Below are 21,305 nucleotides of genomic sequence, written 5' to 3'. Positions count from 1 at the left end.
GACTCCTGGGTCCTCGCCACGATCATGTTAGATTGTGACGTCAGAGATAAAAGAAAACACATTCTTTTGACATATTTTTATTTCGAAATCTAAGAATTTTTAGCGTGTATTTTCTTGCTGTTACAACATGTCGGTGAGGAGCTAGGAGCCCTAATATATCTCCAAATTACACTTCAATATTTTTGTACTAACATAATTTTTTTTTAGTTTTACTACGCGATGTATGATTTTGCTGGAAACATGCCAGGCACGTTGCCTATTATTAATGGCCAAGCCCTCCGACTCGTTAGGCCTCATGACGAAAAAGGAAATAACGAATGGTGGTTCGTAGAGAATCGAGAAGGTAAGCAAGGCTACGTTCCACGGAATTATTTAAGCTCGGCGGCCAAATCAAAGCAATAATAATGGAAAGTCAAATTAGGGCACAAGTTTTACATTTATAGTATTATAGTTTTCATTATAAGATCATGATATAATTAATCTGAAAAATCGATTAATTGAAAAATCAATCATCTTTCTCGATTATATAATATCGATTTGATTTTGTTTTATAAGAAAATTATTTTTTAATATCAAGCTTATTTTAATGCAGTAGTAGTCTATATAATCTTTTTGTCTAACTGAAATGTACAAAAAGAAGCTGTATTCAGCATGATCAAGTCTCGAATTTTTAAGAAAGATAATCTATCGGGGTGTATTAGTGGAAATATACTCAAGTTTTTTTTTTAATTTCTCGTTAGTATTTAGATTTATACACGCTTTATATATTCTTTAAGATTTTTATACTCTACAATTTCAATAATCACTATTTAATTATTAATGCGTGTATATAAAATGTACATAATGCTTTATTATTGGGAAGGTTTAAGCTGTTGATAAATAATTAAATTATTTTCAATTGTATTAATAATTGATATTAGCACAGAAAAATGTGCATATGTAATCACTTAAAACGAAATCGTGTTCCAATAAAATATTTCTTACAACTTTTAATATATTTAACTAGCCTACATCAGAGATATACAGGTATATACATATATTGTGATCATTTAAGATATACATATACATATATTGTAATTATTTTTTCAAGATATACACATATATTGTGATCATTTGTTTCTAATCATATTTTTATCACTCGATCGTATTAATCTTTTTATCGATTTTTTATATATAATTTCTAATGTATATTTGTGCATACATAAATGTTAAGTTTTTCAAGAATGATCTATTATTTCTAATACGAATAGGACAAAGAAATTAATAAAAATGTTATAAAAAAGAAAAAAAAACGAATCAGTCTTTTAATTAAGATTAACTGTTGTTAATTATGTTGTTTTTATTTCAGTGTTGGTATCGTTATTTTAATTACTAAACGTTATATTTATAATTTATGCAAAGTAATTAATATTTATTCATACATATTCACGGAATTTATTTATAAATAATAAACTATTGTCATATCGTTTCTTTTGAAATTATTTGAAAGAGTAAGCTAAGCAAATCATTACAATGAACATCATATATTTTGATCATAATCTTTTAATCATTTGATCTTATTAGTTTGAGTTGCGTACGAAAGGCCTGAAATATTCAATATAGATTATATTTACTCTAATAAGAGAAATGAAACGCATATTATTAAAAAAGAAAAGAGAATATATTGGCTATATTATCTCCTTAATACAATTCATTACAATTAACAGTAGGTACAATAATGTGACACGATACGTGTGCTACGACTAAACTGTCGTCTAAATATACAAAATAAGAGAATACCAAGTATATCATTCGAAATAAACAAAACAGTCTTTCGAGGTGCAGACTTGCGTCTGCATTGCGATCATTATTCACGCTCGCGTTGTAACTTACTGGACTTACCTATATTAAATGAAAAGTAAATATTGATCTAAACGACGAGATATTTTGGAATATACATGTTTAATGAAACTTGACTCGTCTCACGCGAGTTAAATGTTGAAATACATACAAACTTTTATATTATGCTCTTATTGTGCGAGTTAATGATAAAAGCTCGAATCTCCGCGATTTCGTGGTTCAGTTTTGCGAAATCGTCGGCAGATTTAACAGCAAGATCTCAGCATAAATCTCCGGATTAATGTAGTATCACTCGCCATTTAACATCGTACGTTCTTTACTTTTCGAAACGCAATGCACTCTTGCATATAACTACTCTCTTGCACAACTACGATTTAAATATGATCTTAATATGTATCGAGTACAATCTTAACGAAATAATATACATTTTACGCAAATGTTTGCATAAAGTGACGCATTAACATATGGTATGTATCATAAAGTAACGCATTAACATATGGTATGATAATCTTGCGCGGATCTAGAAAGGCCTTGAAAGAGGGATTAACTGGAAAAATCAGGCATGATAAAAGACAATGCATTAAAATTTAAATTTCTTATTCAGTTGTTTTCTGATTAAAAAAACTTGCGCATAATTAAATATATTGCCGATATCGAGTCATTGACTTGCACAAGCACGTATATAAACTTCAATTTTTAATACGAGAATGTCTGATGAAGTGCGTCCATTAATTAAAAGGTATATTGTAGAGAATTATATTTATCTTAATAATGTCTAATCCAGAATATTGGAATAGAGCCTAGATTTATTTACGAAACGATTATTTCGTTTTTGTTAAACCTTACGAAGAAACAGCTTCGCTCTGATTACTCACTTCTTAGTTTTGTAGACACGGTTATTTACCGAGTTTTATGTCATTTTAGGATCATTATAACACATTACATTTTGCGATAGAGCAAATATTTACTCCGTAGTTTATCTTAACGGAAACTTATTTTAAGCTTATACAGTCATCTCCGATTATTATTTCTGAATTGACACTAAATATATACACATTTGATCTTGTGTTGCGATATCACTGCAATATGCATTGAAGTGTGCTCATAAATATCGGACTTGTTTATTGGGTCTTGCAGTATTTTGTACTGCATTAGGGGTGTTCGTCGATGCGTTAATTATCAAAAAAATTGCGTCTTTAACAACAATTGTAGACTTTATATATTTCAAATAATTGCAAGATGCGTCATGCATGTCGCGACGTTGCACAATAATTAAAATAGCGGAAAATGTTGTAAAAAGTACGCTTAAAATAAATAGTGCATTTGAAGATAAAGATCGCTGATTCACGATCTTATCGGATAATTAACTCGATGAATTGCGTTGCCTAATCCTAAGATTCTTTATTTACATCGAATTCATATATTAACATATAATTCTTCTTGTCATGTTCGTATATAGAGTTTAACAAGGCTGATTTTTTAATGACATATTTGATGTAAACAAAGACTCACAAAGAATTAACCAAATTCCGTCTGAAATTACATATTCTGTATATGCGCGACAAGAAATATATACCTTTTTTAACAATCGCACACGTAGTAGCGATACTAACGAGAGAAACTTTGTTTATGTAAAAAAATCTTTCTAACAGTCATTCTTTTAGTTTTAAGTAAAAATATTTGTTTCATCTTTTCCTCATGCTGTTGACATTTTTATAAATACATCAGCGGCTTTAAATAGCGGCGTTATTAGCTGTAATGTAGTACAATAATATAGTTAATACGATTATTTGAAGTCGTCCTAATTTAACCTTCCTTGCTATTGCTATTTCTAGGCACCAACGACTTTAAGTACTCATATTAGCTATAATATAATGATCCTTTGTCGGTATTTAATAAAAAACTCATAAGTATCAATGTAGGTCGGAAGTTGAAGTTAGCTTATCGGGCGCATTATTTATTTCCAGCACGATAGCGCCGAAACTTTATACGCATATTGAAGTTTAAAGATCCGTAAAGATAGAATATTTTGTTCGCCCGCACGCTTCATCAACATCTTTATCACGTGCTCATATAAATCGTAAATCCTTGATCTTGTTTTGCGTCAAAAAACAAATATTCAGCAGATATATTCATTAACAGGAAATAGAGAGCGTCACCTCTTCTGATAATGCTCTTTTTTTGGCTTCACACTGTTTTTTTTTTTTTTATGTTATCTGAACTGTTGTGTCACAGTTCGATTCACGCGTAATTATCTTCGCCTATCTACGAAGACTAATTGCTCGTTGCCTAAAAAGACGTCCTTCCAATGATAAGTGAAAGCTGTATTCTGCCTTATTTCATCTCTCCAGCGACAAAAAAAATCTCCCGCAAGAGACTCTTTGGTTCACATATTATACGATGAGATCTTTTTTTAAAGATGATAGCAACTTTAAAAAAAACGATACGAAATACTTAACAAAGTCAAATACAATTGGTGCGGTATTTCGTGTCGTTACTAATATAACATGATAATTTATAGAGCTAACAATTAACATTTGATCAGAACTGGGAAATCGTTTTTCAACTGTGTCACTATGCGTAACAAGATGATGTACTGTAAATTCTCGCCTGATTCCTCTGAGATCTATAGTAGACTGAATCTCTTCAAGTTAACTCATTCTTGGAATTTCACTCCATGAAAAATTCCCCTCTATTCTTATAATCCTTCTTCTCTTTCTACATCTGCGAACTATCGTCTCGCGTGACGTACGCATTGTCGACGCCTAATCTAAACTCCGGTCGTTAGTATGAAATAATAACTACTTCTTCGCGATAGTCCAACTCGTCAAGCTTTATATCAAAATTCTTAAACGCACAGGCCTCAATCATACTAACTGTGCAATTCTCATCACCCGGAGCCGGCATTTTGACTCTTCGGTCGTCGTCGTCGGATCTGTCTCCTAATCCGCGCGATCGCGGAGAATCGTTCAGCGAAAAGTCTTCTAATCTGCGGGATAGAAGCGGGGAATCGCGCGACCTTGGATCTCTGAATGACAAAGCTTTTGTACCACATCGAGGGCTTCCTCGGCGGGATAGACAGTGTGCGGTGGTGGTTCGATCTCACCGGAGCCGACCAATTGCACGAGCTCTTGCAGTTGTTCCAGGGTGCCCAGTTCCACCGGTTTGATGGATTGATGCCGATCTTCGGCTAGTCGGCTGAACTTGGGCAACAATCGATCGGCGACCTCCTTAATCACGAATACCACGCCGCCTTTGCTGAGGCACTGCATGCTACGATGGAGATTGCGCGAGGTTGTGCCGAAGTCGATCACTACGTCCACCTGGCCACCGCAAGCATCCATCGTGCGCTCGATCAGCTGTTTTTCGTACAGGTCTTCGTTCCACTGTACTACATTCACTCTGTAATCGAGGTATTGTTAGATAAATCAGATAAGATAATATGAAGGCTTAAAGCATGTTGCAACCAAGTCATTCTAGGAGCATTAAATTTCTTTGAGCTAAACTCTTTGAATTGAGCTAAACTCAAATAATTTTTTTCCTTAATTTGATTGATTATGATTTGTTAATTGGCGTTGGCTTAATTACTAGACTATTAACACGTGAATTGAACCAATCGAATAAAATTTACCGTTGGAACTCTTGAGCTAAAGGGAGACCGTCATCCTTAAGAGTGGCTATCGTGGTGGTGACTCTGTCTCTCATGTTGCTGAAGTGATACGACGCAATTCTGAGGGCCCACAAGGCAAGACCACCCGTGCCAACTACTAGAATCTTGCACACACTGGTCTCACCTCTCTCTTTCAATAATGCCTGCAACATTTTATTATTGCACTTATGAGTTTCTGCTTCCTCTTTGTAATAGAAAATTATTTTATTAGATTTAGCGCAAATCGGATCAAAAGTATTCTTTAATCAATTATAAATTTTAAAGAGCAGATCATTGTTTCTAAAGAGCCTTTGCTTTGTTCAATCTCACGGCCAATTTATTGATCTTTTAATATTATAAAAATATGATTTTCTTATTATTCTCACGTTTAACAAGTGATAATAAAATATGAGAATTTTAATCGTACCTGCACGTGTTCATGTGCAGCAAAGACGGTGTTCATAGCGAGGAGAGCACCAGCTGGTAGCATAGCTGCCACGCTGAGCGACATACTATCCGGTATTTTGATCAGGTACTTGAGATCGTGCACCACCAGGTATTCGACGTAGCCATTCGGAATACCGTCGTAGGGATAGAGGATAACGCGATCGCCCACAGCGAGTTCGCAACCCTCGGGCACCTCGGTGCCGAACGACTCGATCACGCCGGCCACTTCGTAGCCGGGGAACAGGGCGGCATCGCGCACCCCGTGATGCGGCAGGGATACCGGATAGTCGCTCTCCATCGACATGTCGGCGGCCAGGCTGCTGCCGCTCGAGACCGAGGTCAAGCTGGTCAGACTCGATGACCTACGGGGATGATAACACGCACCGGCGCACATCACTCGGATGCGGGCACCGTGAGCAGGAACATCCGGCACGGGTACGTCGAAGCTGAAGACGCATTCCCGACCGGTCACGCTCGGACTCTCGATCGAGAGTTGACGGCACAGCTTATTCATCTTTTCTCTGTAATGCGAAATGGGGAAAAACCTGTATAAGAGAAATCTATTTCCTATATAATTACTTGTTTGGAATTACTTTTTACTAACTGATAATATTATTATACATGCTATATAATAAAAGGGAAATAAGGTTTCCTCCCTTATATATATTTCGTCTAAAGAATGAGAAGAAAATTTGAAACATTTTTCATAAATCTCGAAATGTTTTTTTAATATTATATATTGTTAATAAAAATCATTCTTATATAGTATAAAAAATTTACTGTGATTAAAATTCGATCATTTTGGAATACTAGGTTGCTATAGAATGTTTTATTTATTGCATTTTTTAAAATGACATTATCTTAAAAATTAAATAATATCTGATTAAAATTTTTTGGTGCATCAAATATTTTATAATATATTGCACATAAAAATTACATTCGTTTTTAATGCAAATAATCATCAATAAAGTAATCGTAATTATAAAGTTTATTTTAAAATTTCATGCAAAATATAAAAAATTAAAAGAAATATTTATATATTTATTACAATATTACCTATACAAAATATTTAGATCGAGAAAAGCATCAGCGTAAGCATTATTTTTATTAAATTAAATTTCTTTCATGTAATTATTAAAATTAGCAATTACAAATTTATGCGTAAGATTTTCTCTTAATAGTTTCATATGTATAAAACTAAATAAATATATTTTGTACTAATTATCTTTAACTCTGATAGATAGCTTAATAACATTTTTTTGTTAAGCTGTCTATCAGAATTAAATAAAAATTCTAATCAGATATTATTTAATTAGAAAGTTATGTGAAAAAAGAATATATATTAATGATATGAGAGAGTGTATTTTTTCTGTGTGTTTTGAGAAGCAATTTCTTTAGTAACAAGATAAACCTGTATAATAAATTAAATAATTATTTTTATAAATAATAATTTTTAGAAAAATTAGTAGTGACGTATTTTCCGTTTTTTCGAATCACGTAGAAAATGATCTGAAGCTGATGTTAAAATTGACGGAAGTACGTCATTAGTGTTAATATGCCTGGGGCACGAAGAAACCTATCAGACGCGTGAATCAGCTGTTCCAATCTCTTTTAGTTGGAATTACTTGAAAGCACGTTTTCGCATGAAATATTTATAAAGGTTGTATAAGAAGAAAACATAATATATATATAATCGTATTTTTCCTTAAAAGCAAATGTGAATTTAAATAAATTTTACAGATATGTTAATGTGGCACAAAATGAATAACATAAAAGCGATTTTTGATGCTAATTCTCATTAAAATATAGCTACATATTATGTAATTAAGGTAATTTACAAATTTATATTTTTAATTTAAACGATGCTTTTTAATTTGGGAGAACGACTGATTTATTAAATCTATTGAAACTACTTTGTTACTTTATCAAATCTCGTTGCAATAAAAGTTTACCATGAAAGTTTCATAAATAAAAAATAAATGAAAAATTTTTTAAAAATAAATGTAGAAATCTTCTGTTATAATTACATAAATAATTCAACAACAATTTCTTAAAATTCAATAACAGTTTCTTAAATTTCTAGTTGTATAATTTAACGGCACGCGTTATGATTTTTACAAATAATTGATACAATTCATTGTCTTCTTAAATAAATAATTAAGAATTAAAGCAAATAGCAAAAAGAAAAATCTTGTAATTGCCTACTCATTATGAGAAATGGTTTTGTGAGCAATAGGCGCCATCGATTCCAATTCCACCGGCATAACACCAGTTCTTAATTAAATATAATTTTTTAAAGTCACTGCAAGGTTTAGTCACCCAAAAAATCTTGGCACTAGGCCGAGTCACAAAATCGCGCTTGATTAAGCACTGCTATTTTTAATCTGCACGATTAAAATCCAAATTTAAATCGATTTAAAGCGATTAAAACAGATTTAAATCTTCTAATTTAGCAAGACGAACTTGCGATATAATGGAAAGAACAGGAAGAAAAAAATAAAATTTCCAACACACGTTTATCCCATACACCGTGCAGAGACGCACTAACCCGTTGTGTCAGCGCGCGTTCGTTTTTATACCGCAGGCCGACGCATTTGTGGCAAGGTGGAAGGGAAAGTGAACACAGAGAACAGTATGGAAAACACGCGGAGCACTCGCAGACCACGTGCACGCACAACGTCTGTTTTTCTCATCTTTAAAGTATACAGCTGCGTTGCTGGGGGTCGCGTACAACGTGTTTGTTTTTGTTCCCACAGTATAATTAATTAAATGACGAGAGGCAAGCTTTTATAAGGAGTTGGAAATGTATCACTTATATAGCCACTCTATATTATTATTGCAACATTAAATCGCAATTGATAAATCTGTATCTTTAAATTATTTGACTATTAGTCATCATGCATAAAGATTTATTGTTAGATGCAACGCGCCTGAAAATATCTAGTCAATTTTTGTAAAATATTTTGTGTGCATTTTGTATTGTAGAAATTTCAAAAACATTTTTTCTCGAAATGATTTTGAAGCGTGAATGTTCGAATATTTGTATCGTGTAAAAGAATGAATCATGTACATTGAAAATGAATCATATGTACATATTGAAGTATTAACGATTTATTAATAACTTTTCGTTCTTCGTTTATAAATTCATTAGCTGTTTGATGTATGTTGATGACGTTACTTATGCAAGTATGACTGTATTAGGACATATAATCGCGAAATTCTTCTGCTAGCACGTACATACATATCTGCACACATTAAAATATATTTTTCTTTTTTATAATACGAAAATAACAACAATTGTAACATATCAGGCATTTTATAATTTTTAACAATATCCAGATGAAGAACATCTGTGTGCTCACAAATATAAGTCATTAGATATTTTAACTGTTATTCCGCTTAATAATAGCATCAATTAGCTCCAATTTATCGTGATATATTGCTCTATCGTTCTTTAACTGCGATAAGAAAATATGAACGCTAATTACGCGTCTCATACGGAAATATACAATGATGATAAAATTGTGGACTCAATTGATTCAATAGTAATCTTAATTACAATAAAATAAACTGATAAGTATAATACTGAGATATTTTTTCAAACCAGAAACTATTCTTCTCAGATTTTCGTAAAATTATTTCGAATATTTAATATATCAGCCAGATATGAAAAAATAAACTGGAAATCTTTACAACATAATAATAATAATTAAATTTGGTGAATAAATAGACAAAGAATAAAAATATTTAAGTTTATAAAAACATTATAAAACTTTAATTGAATTTAACAGATATCATATAATGATTAATACGATACAAATATCACTTTGTCATATTCGTCATATCTAAAATAAACAGATTAATAATTGTCGATATGTTTTTTTATACATTTTAAGTAATTCTATTTTTGTAAAAATTGTGAAAAACTGGCTTTGTTCTAGCTATAATTTTAATTACAAAATTAAAATATTTTAAAGAGTTTTATTCTTTGCAAAAATAAACGAAATAGTTTCCTTAGTGTTTTAGTAAATTTTTAATTGGAAAGGATATCTACTATACAGCTTCTATCTGGCATAATAATTCATTTGTCGTTTTATAGTTTATCTATGATTTTTTAAATTTATGCGCAACGCAGCAGATAACATTTATTTACCCTATCAAGAAAATGTTAACTTGGCAACGCCAAGATATCTTTGTTGGATATTCAATGAACTTCTCGCGAAAAGTGCAATGTGCTATTTTTGACACATCGACTGCTATTTTACACAAATTCTGACTAATTCTTACAAATTTACTCTCATGCAAATTTAGACTGATTACATGTAGTACATATTTTTCATATAATAATAGGCGATTTGTTTGTCGTGAGATTCTAGAAGTGCATGGATAAATGCAGTACTAAAAATAACTGTAAATTGAGGCTAGCATTGAGACCGACGATGATATTGCGGTTGTGTGGTGATTATATGGAGAACATTTATAATTCCAAAATGAGGTACTTCAAATATCACCAGTTAAAAAATTATCTAATTTATATAAAAAATTATATAATATATTTATATAATTATATAAATTATATTATAATATTCTTGCTTATATATATCTTATTTTTAATTAATTTAAAAAAATGTGCATGTACGTGTGTATTGTGCAGTTGCATATATATGTTCGTATTCATCTAAATAAATTCTAGGAGAAAAATTGAGAATATATATGTATATATGTATATTGTTGCAAATGCACTGACGTATTGTTAGATTTTTAAGTTAAAGACGTGCGGTTTATATAATTAAAATCGTAACAGTATTACGTGATTTGTTATTTGTACAAATGTTAATCGTGTCCGCAAAATAAAAGATGTATGGCGTTGTTCATTATATAAGCATTATGCAATGCTGGAATCTACTCTATCACAGTATGATCTCATTAGAAATTAAACAGACAACACATATATTTATCAGTTCTGGAGGTGTGTCACTGTTAATGTTATTACGTGCTAAAGTTCGTGATATAAACACAGACTGCAAATTTTCGATTAATTTAACAAGTATTAATTAATAATGTGACAAAATATTCTTATAACAATTGCATAAAGAAGATATCTAAAAAAACAAAACAGCTGTAAAGTTGCAGAATAAAAAAATATAATAAATAAATAACATACATTGCGATATCTCTTGAACGTCAAAAATACTGATTATAAGACATCTTATCTTTAATTTTAACAAGTTAAACCTGGCAGAAATGTTGGTATGTACATAGAGATTTAATGACAAAAACATGTTCACAGACACAAATAAATATTATTATCTGTTATACGAGTACGTTCAATATTAATTCAACTAATTAAAATTGTTTTAATCAAAGCCAGCTATAAACATGATGACAGAAATATGTATTTAATTATAATAAAACAAGGTATCTAAATTATAATAAAGCAATGCAAAATTTCGAATTTTTATAGAGGGTAATTTTTATTCTTTATTTATTTTCTTTTAATTTTAATTTTATTTTAATTTTACTGTTTTTCTTTGTTCTTCTTTTCTCGAATAAAAAATAAAACTTTCATTATTTATAATACAATAAAATTAATCTTAATATGTGTAACTTATGATATTGTTTATAATATTGATTTAAAAAAGAAAAACCGATTTTTCTATCTAGATAAAAAGCATTAATGTTATCATTGCAATTAAAAAAAATATGCAAATTGTTATTAACTATTTCATGAAAAGGTCTCAGCTTATTGCAATAAATCTAGGCTTAATATATCAGAGCATATTAAAAAAAAACAAACCTAAATTGATATTATGATTGTTTGTTAGAAAATATTTTTTTATCTATTTCTGTAATCTATGTCTAACAATAAGTGAGATAGGGATTGCTTGATGCACAAACATTGCCGATAATCCAAGTTTTAATGCAAGTTATTTACTTCAATTTAAAAAAAAATTACAGAAAATTTTTACTTTACAACTTGAATCTATTCAATTTTCAATATTTTAAATTATTTTGCATTTATTTATTAATTGTTTACAATATTTTATTTATTAAATTTTTTATGCACTGTGTAATCATGTGAGCTATCTGTAAACAAGAAATGATACTGAAGATATGTGCATTATTTGTAAGACTTGGACTCTGTTTCTTGATGATAATTATTTTGTTGACTTTTCTAAGCTCATGTTATCAGATTTCTTCATATTGCCACAAAACGAGTTTTTCTTTTAAACGAAAACAAGATTATTGGTATTTTCAAATTCAGAATATTTCAAGTTATGGAAAATATACAATTAAAATTCTTGCAATTTTCAAGATAAATAATTTTTTTCGAATTTCTTGTGCATAATAATTTGATGCTACGTCTCACTCAAACCCATTTATCTACAACGAAGCAAACAGAAAAACTAGTGATATAATTATGATTAATGATAAAATTGTTTATTTGTTTTATTCAAATTAATCATGTCTATAAAAGCAATCTATAATATGGATTAATCATGTTTACTTAAAGTAATTAGTAAGTAATATCGTTTACACATTTATTCTAAGATATTATTAATAATAGATTGTTCAAATATTTTTATTAATTCATATTTAACGAATAATTTGTTGGAGTGACATTCCTTTTCGTAATTATTCGATGCTATATATCGAAAACTAGACGTTAATTAAAATTTTGTTCAAAATAAAATCAATTTTCATTTAATTGAAGAATATAATTTTGTTATTTATTATTAATTCTATAACTTTAATGTGCTAAATATTTATTTTACATTAATGATAATAAACTATTGTTGAAAAAAATCTGATCACATAATACTCAAATATTTTCAAATTACATATTATATGCGTAATTGATTTTTTTTTTAAACATTTCATGATGCGTTTGCACGCGCGTTAGAGAACGTTTATCATTAATAATTCGAAGATGTTTTGCAAGAATATGCAAATTTCATGCATAATACCATTTCCTTTGGATATCGCATAACAATAATAACTACTACGAAAACAACACTTATGTAAGTCACAAATATTATTATGAAAATCAAATAATAAAATTTCTTCTCCTAAAAATGTTTCATTAATAATTATAACAGCAATTTAATGATTATCGCAGTGAGAATTTCTATGTAAAAATTGATTTTTCCTAACATCAAAGAAGCGTTACATTTGTGCTTCTTCGTCACCTTTGGAGTTACCTCTTACTTAGATTGACGATGAATAGATAGTCTTCTGAGAATCTTGTATCACTTGACCCACTTTAATGAAAAATACCTGATAAAGTGAGCCCTTCGATAAAGAATTTACGCACTTAGATAGTCGCGACAGATTTTGTATTCATTGCGAAATTAATTTATTTGTATGAATCAGAAGCAATATAAAATAATATATAAAATAATAAAATTAAAAAATTATAACATTATAAAGAATAAGAAAATTGTAAAGTTAAAAACTATGAAAATGTCCTGTATATATTTAATTAAAAATTCAAAATAAATTTCGAAATACTAATGATGTAAAAAAAATTTAATATCACACCGCACGTTTTCACATTATTTTTGTCGTGTATGTATATATAAAATTTTTAACATAATTTTACTTAAAAATTTTAATTAAGTGATATATTTTCTTGCAATTATTTTTAATATTAAACTCAAATATCTATATAATCAATCTTTAGATATGTTCCAAAACAAAACGCATTTAACATTAAATTGAAAAAGGTTTTATTTTAAATTTAAAATTTCTCTGTTTCATTTGTTGAACAATCTAAAATCTGTGAAAAATTTCAATTTTTAATTGCTTATCATTTACAAAATTTTGACCACAATATACTTACATAAATGTAAATCAAATGTAGAGTGGCACACGTAATATATATTTTTAAAGTTATATGAAAATTTTTTATAATTTGTATTGATTTTTATTATTAATATCAATTTAATCACTTTACATTTCAGAAGAAAACATGAAGAAATTTACATTGCAGCGACAACTGCAGCAAACAAAAAAATTCACGCAGTGGCGTTGAATACAAAGAATCTATTTCCTGTAAGGAGCATATGCACGTAAAGTGCATATTTGATTTGTATTAAAACTTTTTAAAAATAGATTGCTGCGTTTTGTCGGGTAAAAATTGTATTCAAAAATAATAATTTTAAAATTTCTATAGAAAAAAGTGGATATTTGTAAAAACTTGGGCTACATATTCTTGCTTTTTCCACATCATTTCATCATGCAGAAGCAGGTCGAATCACCCACCGTAACGATGCCTAGCCTTTGTTCGTTCGTTCGTAGTACACTATACTAAAGTCAGCTGATTGTACAGCACAATGCCTTATAGTGAATACTCAAGAGGAGAAAATGTTCGAGCGATGCAACTGAGATTTTTTTTCTAAAAACTTTCGCGATTTATTATTCATTGTTTTTCAATGGGTTTGGATAATTTTTCTTAGAACAATTAAAGTTCTAATTATTAATGATCCTTTTTATATATATATTTATTACGAATTTTAATATAAATAAAAAGAGACATTACACATCTGAAATAAAATAAATCAGATTTATGCGATTGAATAAGGACATTGAACTCTACATTAAAGAAATTATGGCAAGTTAAAAAAAAACTTGCTGTATTCCTGTTCATTATACATTGCATAATGTAGTAAGTTAAAGCACGAGTACAATTTCATACGCTGACTTCGTAATCCTACACATGCACGAGTCACCTCGTATTCTCTCGAGGACACACCGACCCCTTTTTACACGCGCCGCACACACGTCACAGATATTCCGAAGCGATCACTATCCGTAGTTGCGGGGATCCAATTTTAGAATTGAGTCAATTCTTGAAGTTTTACGATCATAAATATTAGAAGAATGAGTCAAAGAAAGGCAATAATTTTTTTCCGACAAGAAAAATGAAAAATGAAGAAATTAACCCTGGGGCTCTGCCAATTAAATCAATCTTAGATAATATGAGCAAAACACAAGCTGTGTAATAAATTTGATTGAGCCCTGTATAGATATCTTGACTTGGGCTAGAGTACATTACAATAAAATTTCAAAATCATTAGTCATTATAACAAATATTTCTAATTTTGTGTCGTGTAATACGAAAAACATTGAAACGACCAAAACAACAAATTAGACTACACACACATACATTAGGCTAAAATGACATAAATTTAGATGAAGATGTTTGTTTTGAAATTTTATTTTATTTCATAATTATTTCGAACTAAAAGATTAATGTTTACACGATCTATATTTTCAAAATGTCATTCTACTCCCGTTCTATCCCAAATAGCGTATCCCAGGGTTTAAATCTGTGCACGATACGCGTTTCATGCGCTGTCGCAGGTGTTGGACAGACCGGTGGATGTGTGTGTGTGTCGGCACATTTGTGTCGGCACCGTTGTGTCGGTGCATAAAGAGAGGGAAGTCGGTCGATGCCGCGGAACCATAGCACGCTGGAATCACGTGCACATCAGCAGACATCCGCGTGCTCAGCTGTGCCAGTTCACTCGGAACACCAAGCTCTCGAGTATAATGCCCGCGATGTTTCAGGGGGTTTACAACCCCTCCTTGCCAATGTGAATAAATATATTGTGCGTCTAAGACTCCGATAATTTCTGATATATTTTTAGATGCTTCTCTTTTTTAAATATGCTATCTAGAACTGGCTGCATCAGAGTCAACATTATTGTAGTACGTACATATTTTGAGTCGCACTTTTAATCATTTAATATTGCATATCATTTTCAAATGATGTAATAAATGAAGAAGAGAGAGATAAACATTTTTCATAAAAGAGTTGACAAATTTCTCTTGTCACACATTTTCTAATATTAATATAGTAAAAGACACGTTAAAATGTACGTTGAAAGAGAATGAATGTTTTTCTAAATTGGAAGTGACACTTAGACGATGAATTATCCGCGTTTATGACACGGTGAGATAATTAACAGGTGTAAACTTCAAGTATATGTGTTTCACTCTATTTACATAAATGCACCAATTGTGGTCGCATCGCAGGGACATTGACATTTGATAATGCTGCACAAGTGAGGCATTCTTGAAAGGAGGCATTCATTTCTCACGTTGTTGCGCCGTGCATCACTTCTCAATGCTATACGGTGACTTTTGTCAAGGCTACGATCACGGCGTCAACACCTGATGACTCGCCTTTAACAAAGTCCAGAGGCGCGTGTTTCTCTTTTTCATAAAGAAAAACAACTTTTTAAATAATGCGCTATCATTGTTTGCGTCGTCCGTACGGTATTCAGTTTTCTATGAGTTTTGTGGCAGACTGTACCTATTATTTGCTAACGGTGTTTAAAAGTTTGACGTTTTCGTTGTATTCGATCGATGTATGAGGTCATGAGCCTCTTCATTTTGCAAGATAAATGGAAACGAGCGATGATAATCGTATAGCTGCATAAACGTTCTGATAAGAGCAGCGTTAGTAATGAGCTAAAATAATTTCAAAATAGAATTCCTCAAATTAATCATTAAAAGCGTCGATATATTTTGTTATTTTACAATTACAATTGAATTTTTAATCAAAATTTTTCTCTATAAAGAGGTTTAGATATTATTACTATTTTGGCGAAAGAATAAAAATATTTTTTAACATCGTTAAACGTAAAAAAAATAATCTCTTAAATCTATTAACTGAAAAGACTGATAAAATATTGAAATAGTTCTAGTGTTAAATGCGTTGGCATAAAACTCTCGTAAACTTTCATCTTGACTTTTCTACTTATATTTTTTATATTTAGCTTTCACAATAATTCTATAAAATAAAAATAATGTAGTGTAAAAATTATATTAAAGAGAAGAAATTGCGAATAATAAGACGTATTTATTTAGTAAGTTTAGTAGATGATTTTATACAAGTTGATAATTTATTCTGAGAAATCAAAACAAAGCGTTCATAATAATTTAACGACTGCTGCTTATTCATGTGTTCCGATCAGTCATAACACATTATAATAGCTGTTTGCACATAAGACGAAGAATGATAAAATTATAACAATTATAATCGAGTGATTTCTTTCATACCTATGTTACGTTCGTTACAGATAAAAATTATATATTATTCTTTGTTCCACAAATTGAATAATCCATTTTATATATGGTAATCAATTATCAATTATTCAGATTCTATCAACATCTCTTTCATTAATCTCTTTTATCAATCTTTAATATTTTCCCGTGAATAATTTGTTTGTCTGTTAATAGCAGATAGTCCGTGTTTGATACGGATTATCATCTTTGTTCATACCGCGGCATCATCTGAGATATATATCACATAAATTAATAATCTTATCATCTGTCACCAACAGTTTATCAATAATGATTTTATTAATTCTACGAACGGTACTGTTTATATATTTTATTGTTATAATACATCGTTTTTAATGACGTCCATAAAAAATTTCTTTTAATACACGTAATTCTGCATGCAACTCTGTGTGCAGCATTCTTGTGACTTTGCAGACGTCACTAACTCTCTAACATATATTAAATAATTGATATTGACGTCCCTCCGTAATGGTACGATAACAAAGTTTAATTCTGAGATATGGGAGAAACACTTCACTGTAAGAAAGCAATCATCACACTTCACCTTTGCTGACGCTATGTCCAGAGGTTGATGACCTATCGCAGCACGAGAAAGTCTTATTCAAGTCTTGCTCCAAAAAATTATACGCGGTATTTTCCGTGTGATTGTTTCGTTTTTAGTTTTAATATTTTCTGATAACTTTAACATTTTTAATATTTTTTATTCCAATTTTTTAAATAATTTTTTTTATAAGATTATATATAAATATACGTATTTTATATACACAATTCTTTTTGCATGTTATTTTATATGTGATTTCGTGTCTAAAGCTCATAGAGAGGAGGAGAAAGAATTTTAATATTTATCTATATCTACAAGATTTTATTTATACAATATATATTTATTATAATTGCTTTCGTTATATAAATGTGATATTAAAAATTCATATTTTATTTTAAAAATATTTTATTAATTTGATTTTTAAATATATTTAAAATGCTAAAGAATTAACAGGAAAAATTGTAATATAAAAATAATAATTTTAATTATTTTATTTTGTTCTCAACATGTTAAAAATTTTGAATATTGTTTTGTATATACTTGTATGTTACATTTTGCGACTTTATTTGGTAAAATAATAAGCTTGTTAAAATAATAACAGATATCACAATAAATGCTGGCTATATCAACATTGTAGTGTCTCTGGAAAATGTGACACATGTGGAAAAATAACACCAAACAAAAGAATATTGCGTATAATAATTATGAAATATCTACATCAAACTGTATATATATTTATTTTTACACGTGCCGTCAACTCGACTGAAATCAATCCGAATATGCTCAAAGATGAATTTTAATTGATGTTCGACAATCTTTTTAAAATGATATAAGATTCTTTTAGTAAAGAAGATTATCTTTTTATATTAAAGATTTAATTATAATAGATTTAATAAGTGCATATTATCATCAGAAAAAGATTTTTTAAGAATTTTTATCAATGATAATTTTAACTAATTATGATAAATACTGAAATCATTTTTAGATAATTGATAAATTATTTCGTGTTATAACAAAGTTAAAGATATTTAATGCTATTTTTTTATAAAAGAGTATATATATATGTATAGTATATGATAAAAACTTGACAAATCGTTAATTATCTCATGACGTCTGTTAATCTTGTACTTTGATCGATTAAAGGATCAATCAATTGATTGATGACGCAATTATGAAAGCACGTGTATTTCTTGCTCTGAAACAACAGTTCTATTAGGATACAGTGAGCAATTAGATGACGTAACGAGCGAGTTTGACTGTAATAAGCGATTTCAAGCTTATTCGATGATTGCTTTTGAACTTTGTACCCATTACATTCAATCGGATCTTCTATATTTCTATGTTTCCCCGCATATGCTTTATTGATATTATGCACGTCATTTTGTATTATCTTACAATAAATAAAATATAATTATTTTCAATAATTTAATTTAATCCAGATAAATTATAGATTTAAAACAAAATAAAACATATTTTTAATGTTTTAACTTTATAGAAAAATGTGTTAACTATAGGAAGTTAAAAATTAATTCAAACATTTTAATAACGTTTAATTTAAAAAGAGCAATTTTATTTTTTATGGAAAGTAAATATTTATTTAAATGTGTGAAAAGATTTAAATACTATAATATAGATATTAGATAAAAAATATATAGAACAAAAACTATTCATCCTTTTTTAATAAAAACTCGTTTCTTTCCATATTTGTTTTATATTATATGTATAAAAATATTAAATCAACTATTTAATTTTATGTGCTGTTTTGGTTATTCGTTTACAGCAATCGTTTGGATCGTATTGCATAATATCCGCAGAGATTTCACAGATCAAAAATATATATCAAAAAACAAAAAAAAGTCAAATCTATAAAAGAATACTACCTAGAATGCCAAAACGTTAATTATGTATCTTCTAATTAAAAATAACATATATATATATATATATATATATATATATATTTCCCAGATTTTCCATGATGTTATTTGCAATTTTTCTAATAAATTATATTAGTGTTAAAAACTAAAATTAATATCATTTCTTTTAATCTGTAAATATTAATACACACACAAAACTACATTTATTATATTACTCCTATTATATTAATATATGATATCTCAAGATATCTCACGAAGATATGTCACGCTAAATTGAATTATGTGAATGTTAGAGTCATCGATTTGAAAATATGTATGTATATAAACGAATTATTAAGTCAATTGAATTATTTTCTTGACAAGCGAGTCAACTGCGCATGTCACGGACCCGGCCATTGTTTACATGTCTACAATTGCCCAAAATAACGAAACTGCTGCTTCGAAGATAACAAATTTTCTGAAAATCATCGTAGTGATTCTATTTCTCCTGTTCATTAAATTTTCATTTCATGTCAGTATATAGATAATACATGTATTGATCGTTAACAGATGCGCAATGCACCGTGCATATACGAGTCTGACAATCAGCTGTTCACAAAACAGGCAAGCGCGTTCCAAGTCGCAATTTCGCCGGCGTTATGCGCAAAATGTAAACAATGTTTTCTTATGCAACAACGATCTACTATTGTCCTAATAAATAAAATAGCGAAATAATAAAACTAAATATAGCGACCATTAAGATATCTGTTCCCCTTTGTCAAAATTTATTTACTCAATATATTGCATCGATTTATCGATGATAAAAATATATTTTCAATTATAGTGTCAATTACTTAAGATTTTATATCGTAGTGATATTAAGCAAGAAGATAATAAACGTAACAATTACGTTATTATAAGACATATCTACTGATAATAATGCCCGGAATAAGCCAGACAAAAATAGATTGAGAATATTGCATATATTGTGATAAGTCTTATCGAATTAATATAAAGCTAGAAAAACTGTCAAAATAATATTAATAATAGTGTTAATATATAAATAAATAATTTTTTGATATTTAAATTTAAATCAGTTTTCTAATCCAAGAAAGTCAAGAAAAAATACTATCAACGTGTAAGGCAACAATTTCAATTGTAATATAACAATGTCATTAGAGTTGTTATTTTTAGTAAATAATTATTCATCATATTGATTAATTTCTACTTTGAATAAATAATCAGTAACTATATTGATTATTATTATCATTATCACTGTGTTGATAGTCTAAATATACTTTGTGATTGTGTATGTAATAAAACTTTAAAGTGTTTTCTCTCTTGTTTAAGAAATAGAATACTTCGATTTATATATTACTTCTTCTATCATGCATAAAATTGCGAATTTTTTTACTGATGTATAAATTACTCAATTTTATGCAATTTCTTCGCAATCGGACAATTTATGTTATATATAAACAAATCCGTTTTATTTATAAAATTTGTACTCTACACTCGAGAATACTGCGAAAACTCGAAAAATTCTATCAGTATAAACGTCATGCGTCATGCCATGTCTCAAACATTTATTAAATTGAATTTTCACAACAAATGTCAAGGGTCTTCTGAGGGTCGAACATTTTTGGATGGCTGCGAATGAAATAAAAACAAGGACGAATCAAGGTCGTGCTCACCTTGAATATCGATTAAAGATGCCGCCGGTGGCAAGCGACGACCACGTGAAATAAGACAATCGATGAAAAGATACACGTCAAACTCGACAGAGCAAAACTCACACGTTCTCACGAAAATGATTAACTGCGTACCGACCTGCTGCTAGACGCGAAGAGGCTTTGTAGGGTTCTGATGGGTCTGATGGAGG

At 29.4% G+C, this 21,305-nt stretch overlaps 2 protein-coding genes across 5 annotated transcripts in view; one reads left to right on the top strand and one right to left on the bottom strand.

The window, feature by feature from the left end:
- Positions 1–3,936, top strand: part of LOC114936136 (rho guanine nucleotide exchange factor 38) — a 16,760-nt gene extending 12,824 nt beyond the window's left edge. Inside the window, exon 10 of the mRNA XM_029309188.2 lies at positions 208–3,936. Coding sequence (XP_029165021.1) covers positions 208–402 — 195 coding nt within the window. The 3' untranslated portion in view covers positions 403–3,936. The remainder of the gene's footprint in view (positions 1–207) is intronic.
- Positions 1,639–21,305, bottom strand: Drat (Death resistor Adh domain containing target). Of its 4 annotated transcripts, none has more exons than XM_029309191.2 (4): positions 21,118–21,305; positions 5,916–6,456; positions 5,471–5,652; positions 1,639–5,241 (listed from the first exon to the last, which is right to left on the bottom strand). In XM_029309191.2, the coding sequence occupies exons 2-4, from the start codon at positions 6,447–6,449 to the stop codon at positions 4,824–4,826; spliced, it is 1,134 nt and encodes a 377-aa protein (XP_029165024.2). In that variant the 5' UTR covers positions 6,450–6,456; positions 21,118–21,305; the 3' UTR covers positions 1,639–4,823. The 4 variants fall into 4 exon arrangements, with proteins under 4 accessions (XP_029165024.2, XP_029165023.2, XP_029165025.2 ...); XM_029309190.2 differs by lacking the exon at positions 21,118–21,305 and adding an exon at positions 8,141–8,497; XM_029309192.2 differs by lacking the exon at positions 21,118–21,305 and adding an exon at positions 8,255–8,496.

This window comes from Nylanderia fulva, unplaced genomic scaffold (assembly GCF_048542155.1).
Source record: "Nylanderia fulva isolate GAGA-0341 unplaced genomic scaffold, ASM4854215v1 Scaffold19, whole genome shotgun sequence".
Taxonomy (NCBI): Eukaryota; Metazoa; Arthropoda; class Insecta; order Hymenoptera; family Formicidae; genus Nylanderia; species Nylanderia fulva.
The sequence above is the reverse complement of the archived record's forward strand: the minus strand, read 5'-3'. Positions and strand labels throughout refer to the sequence as shown.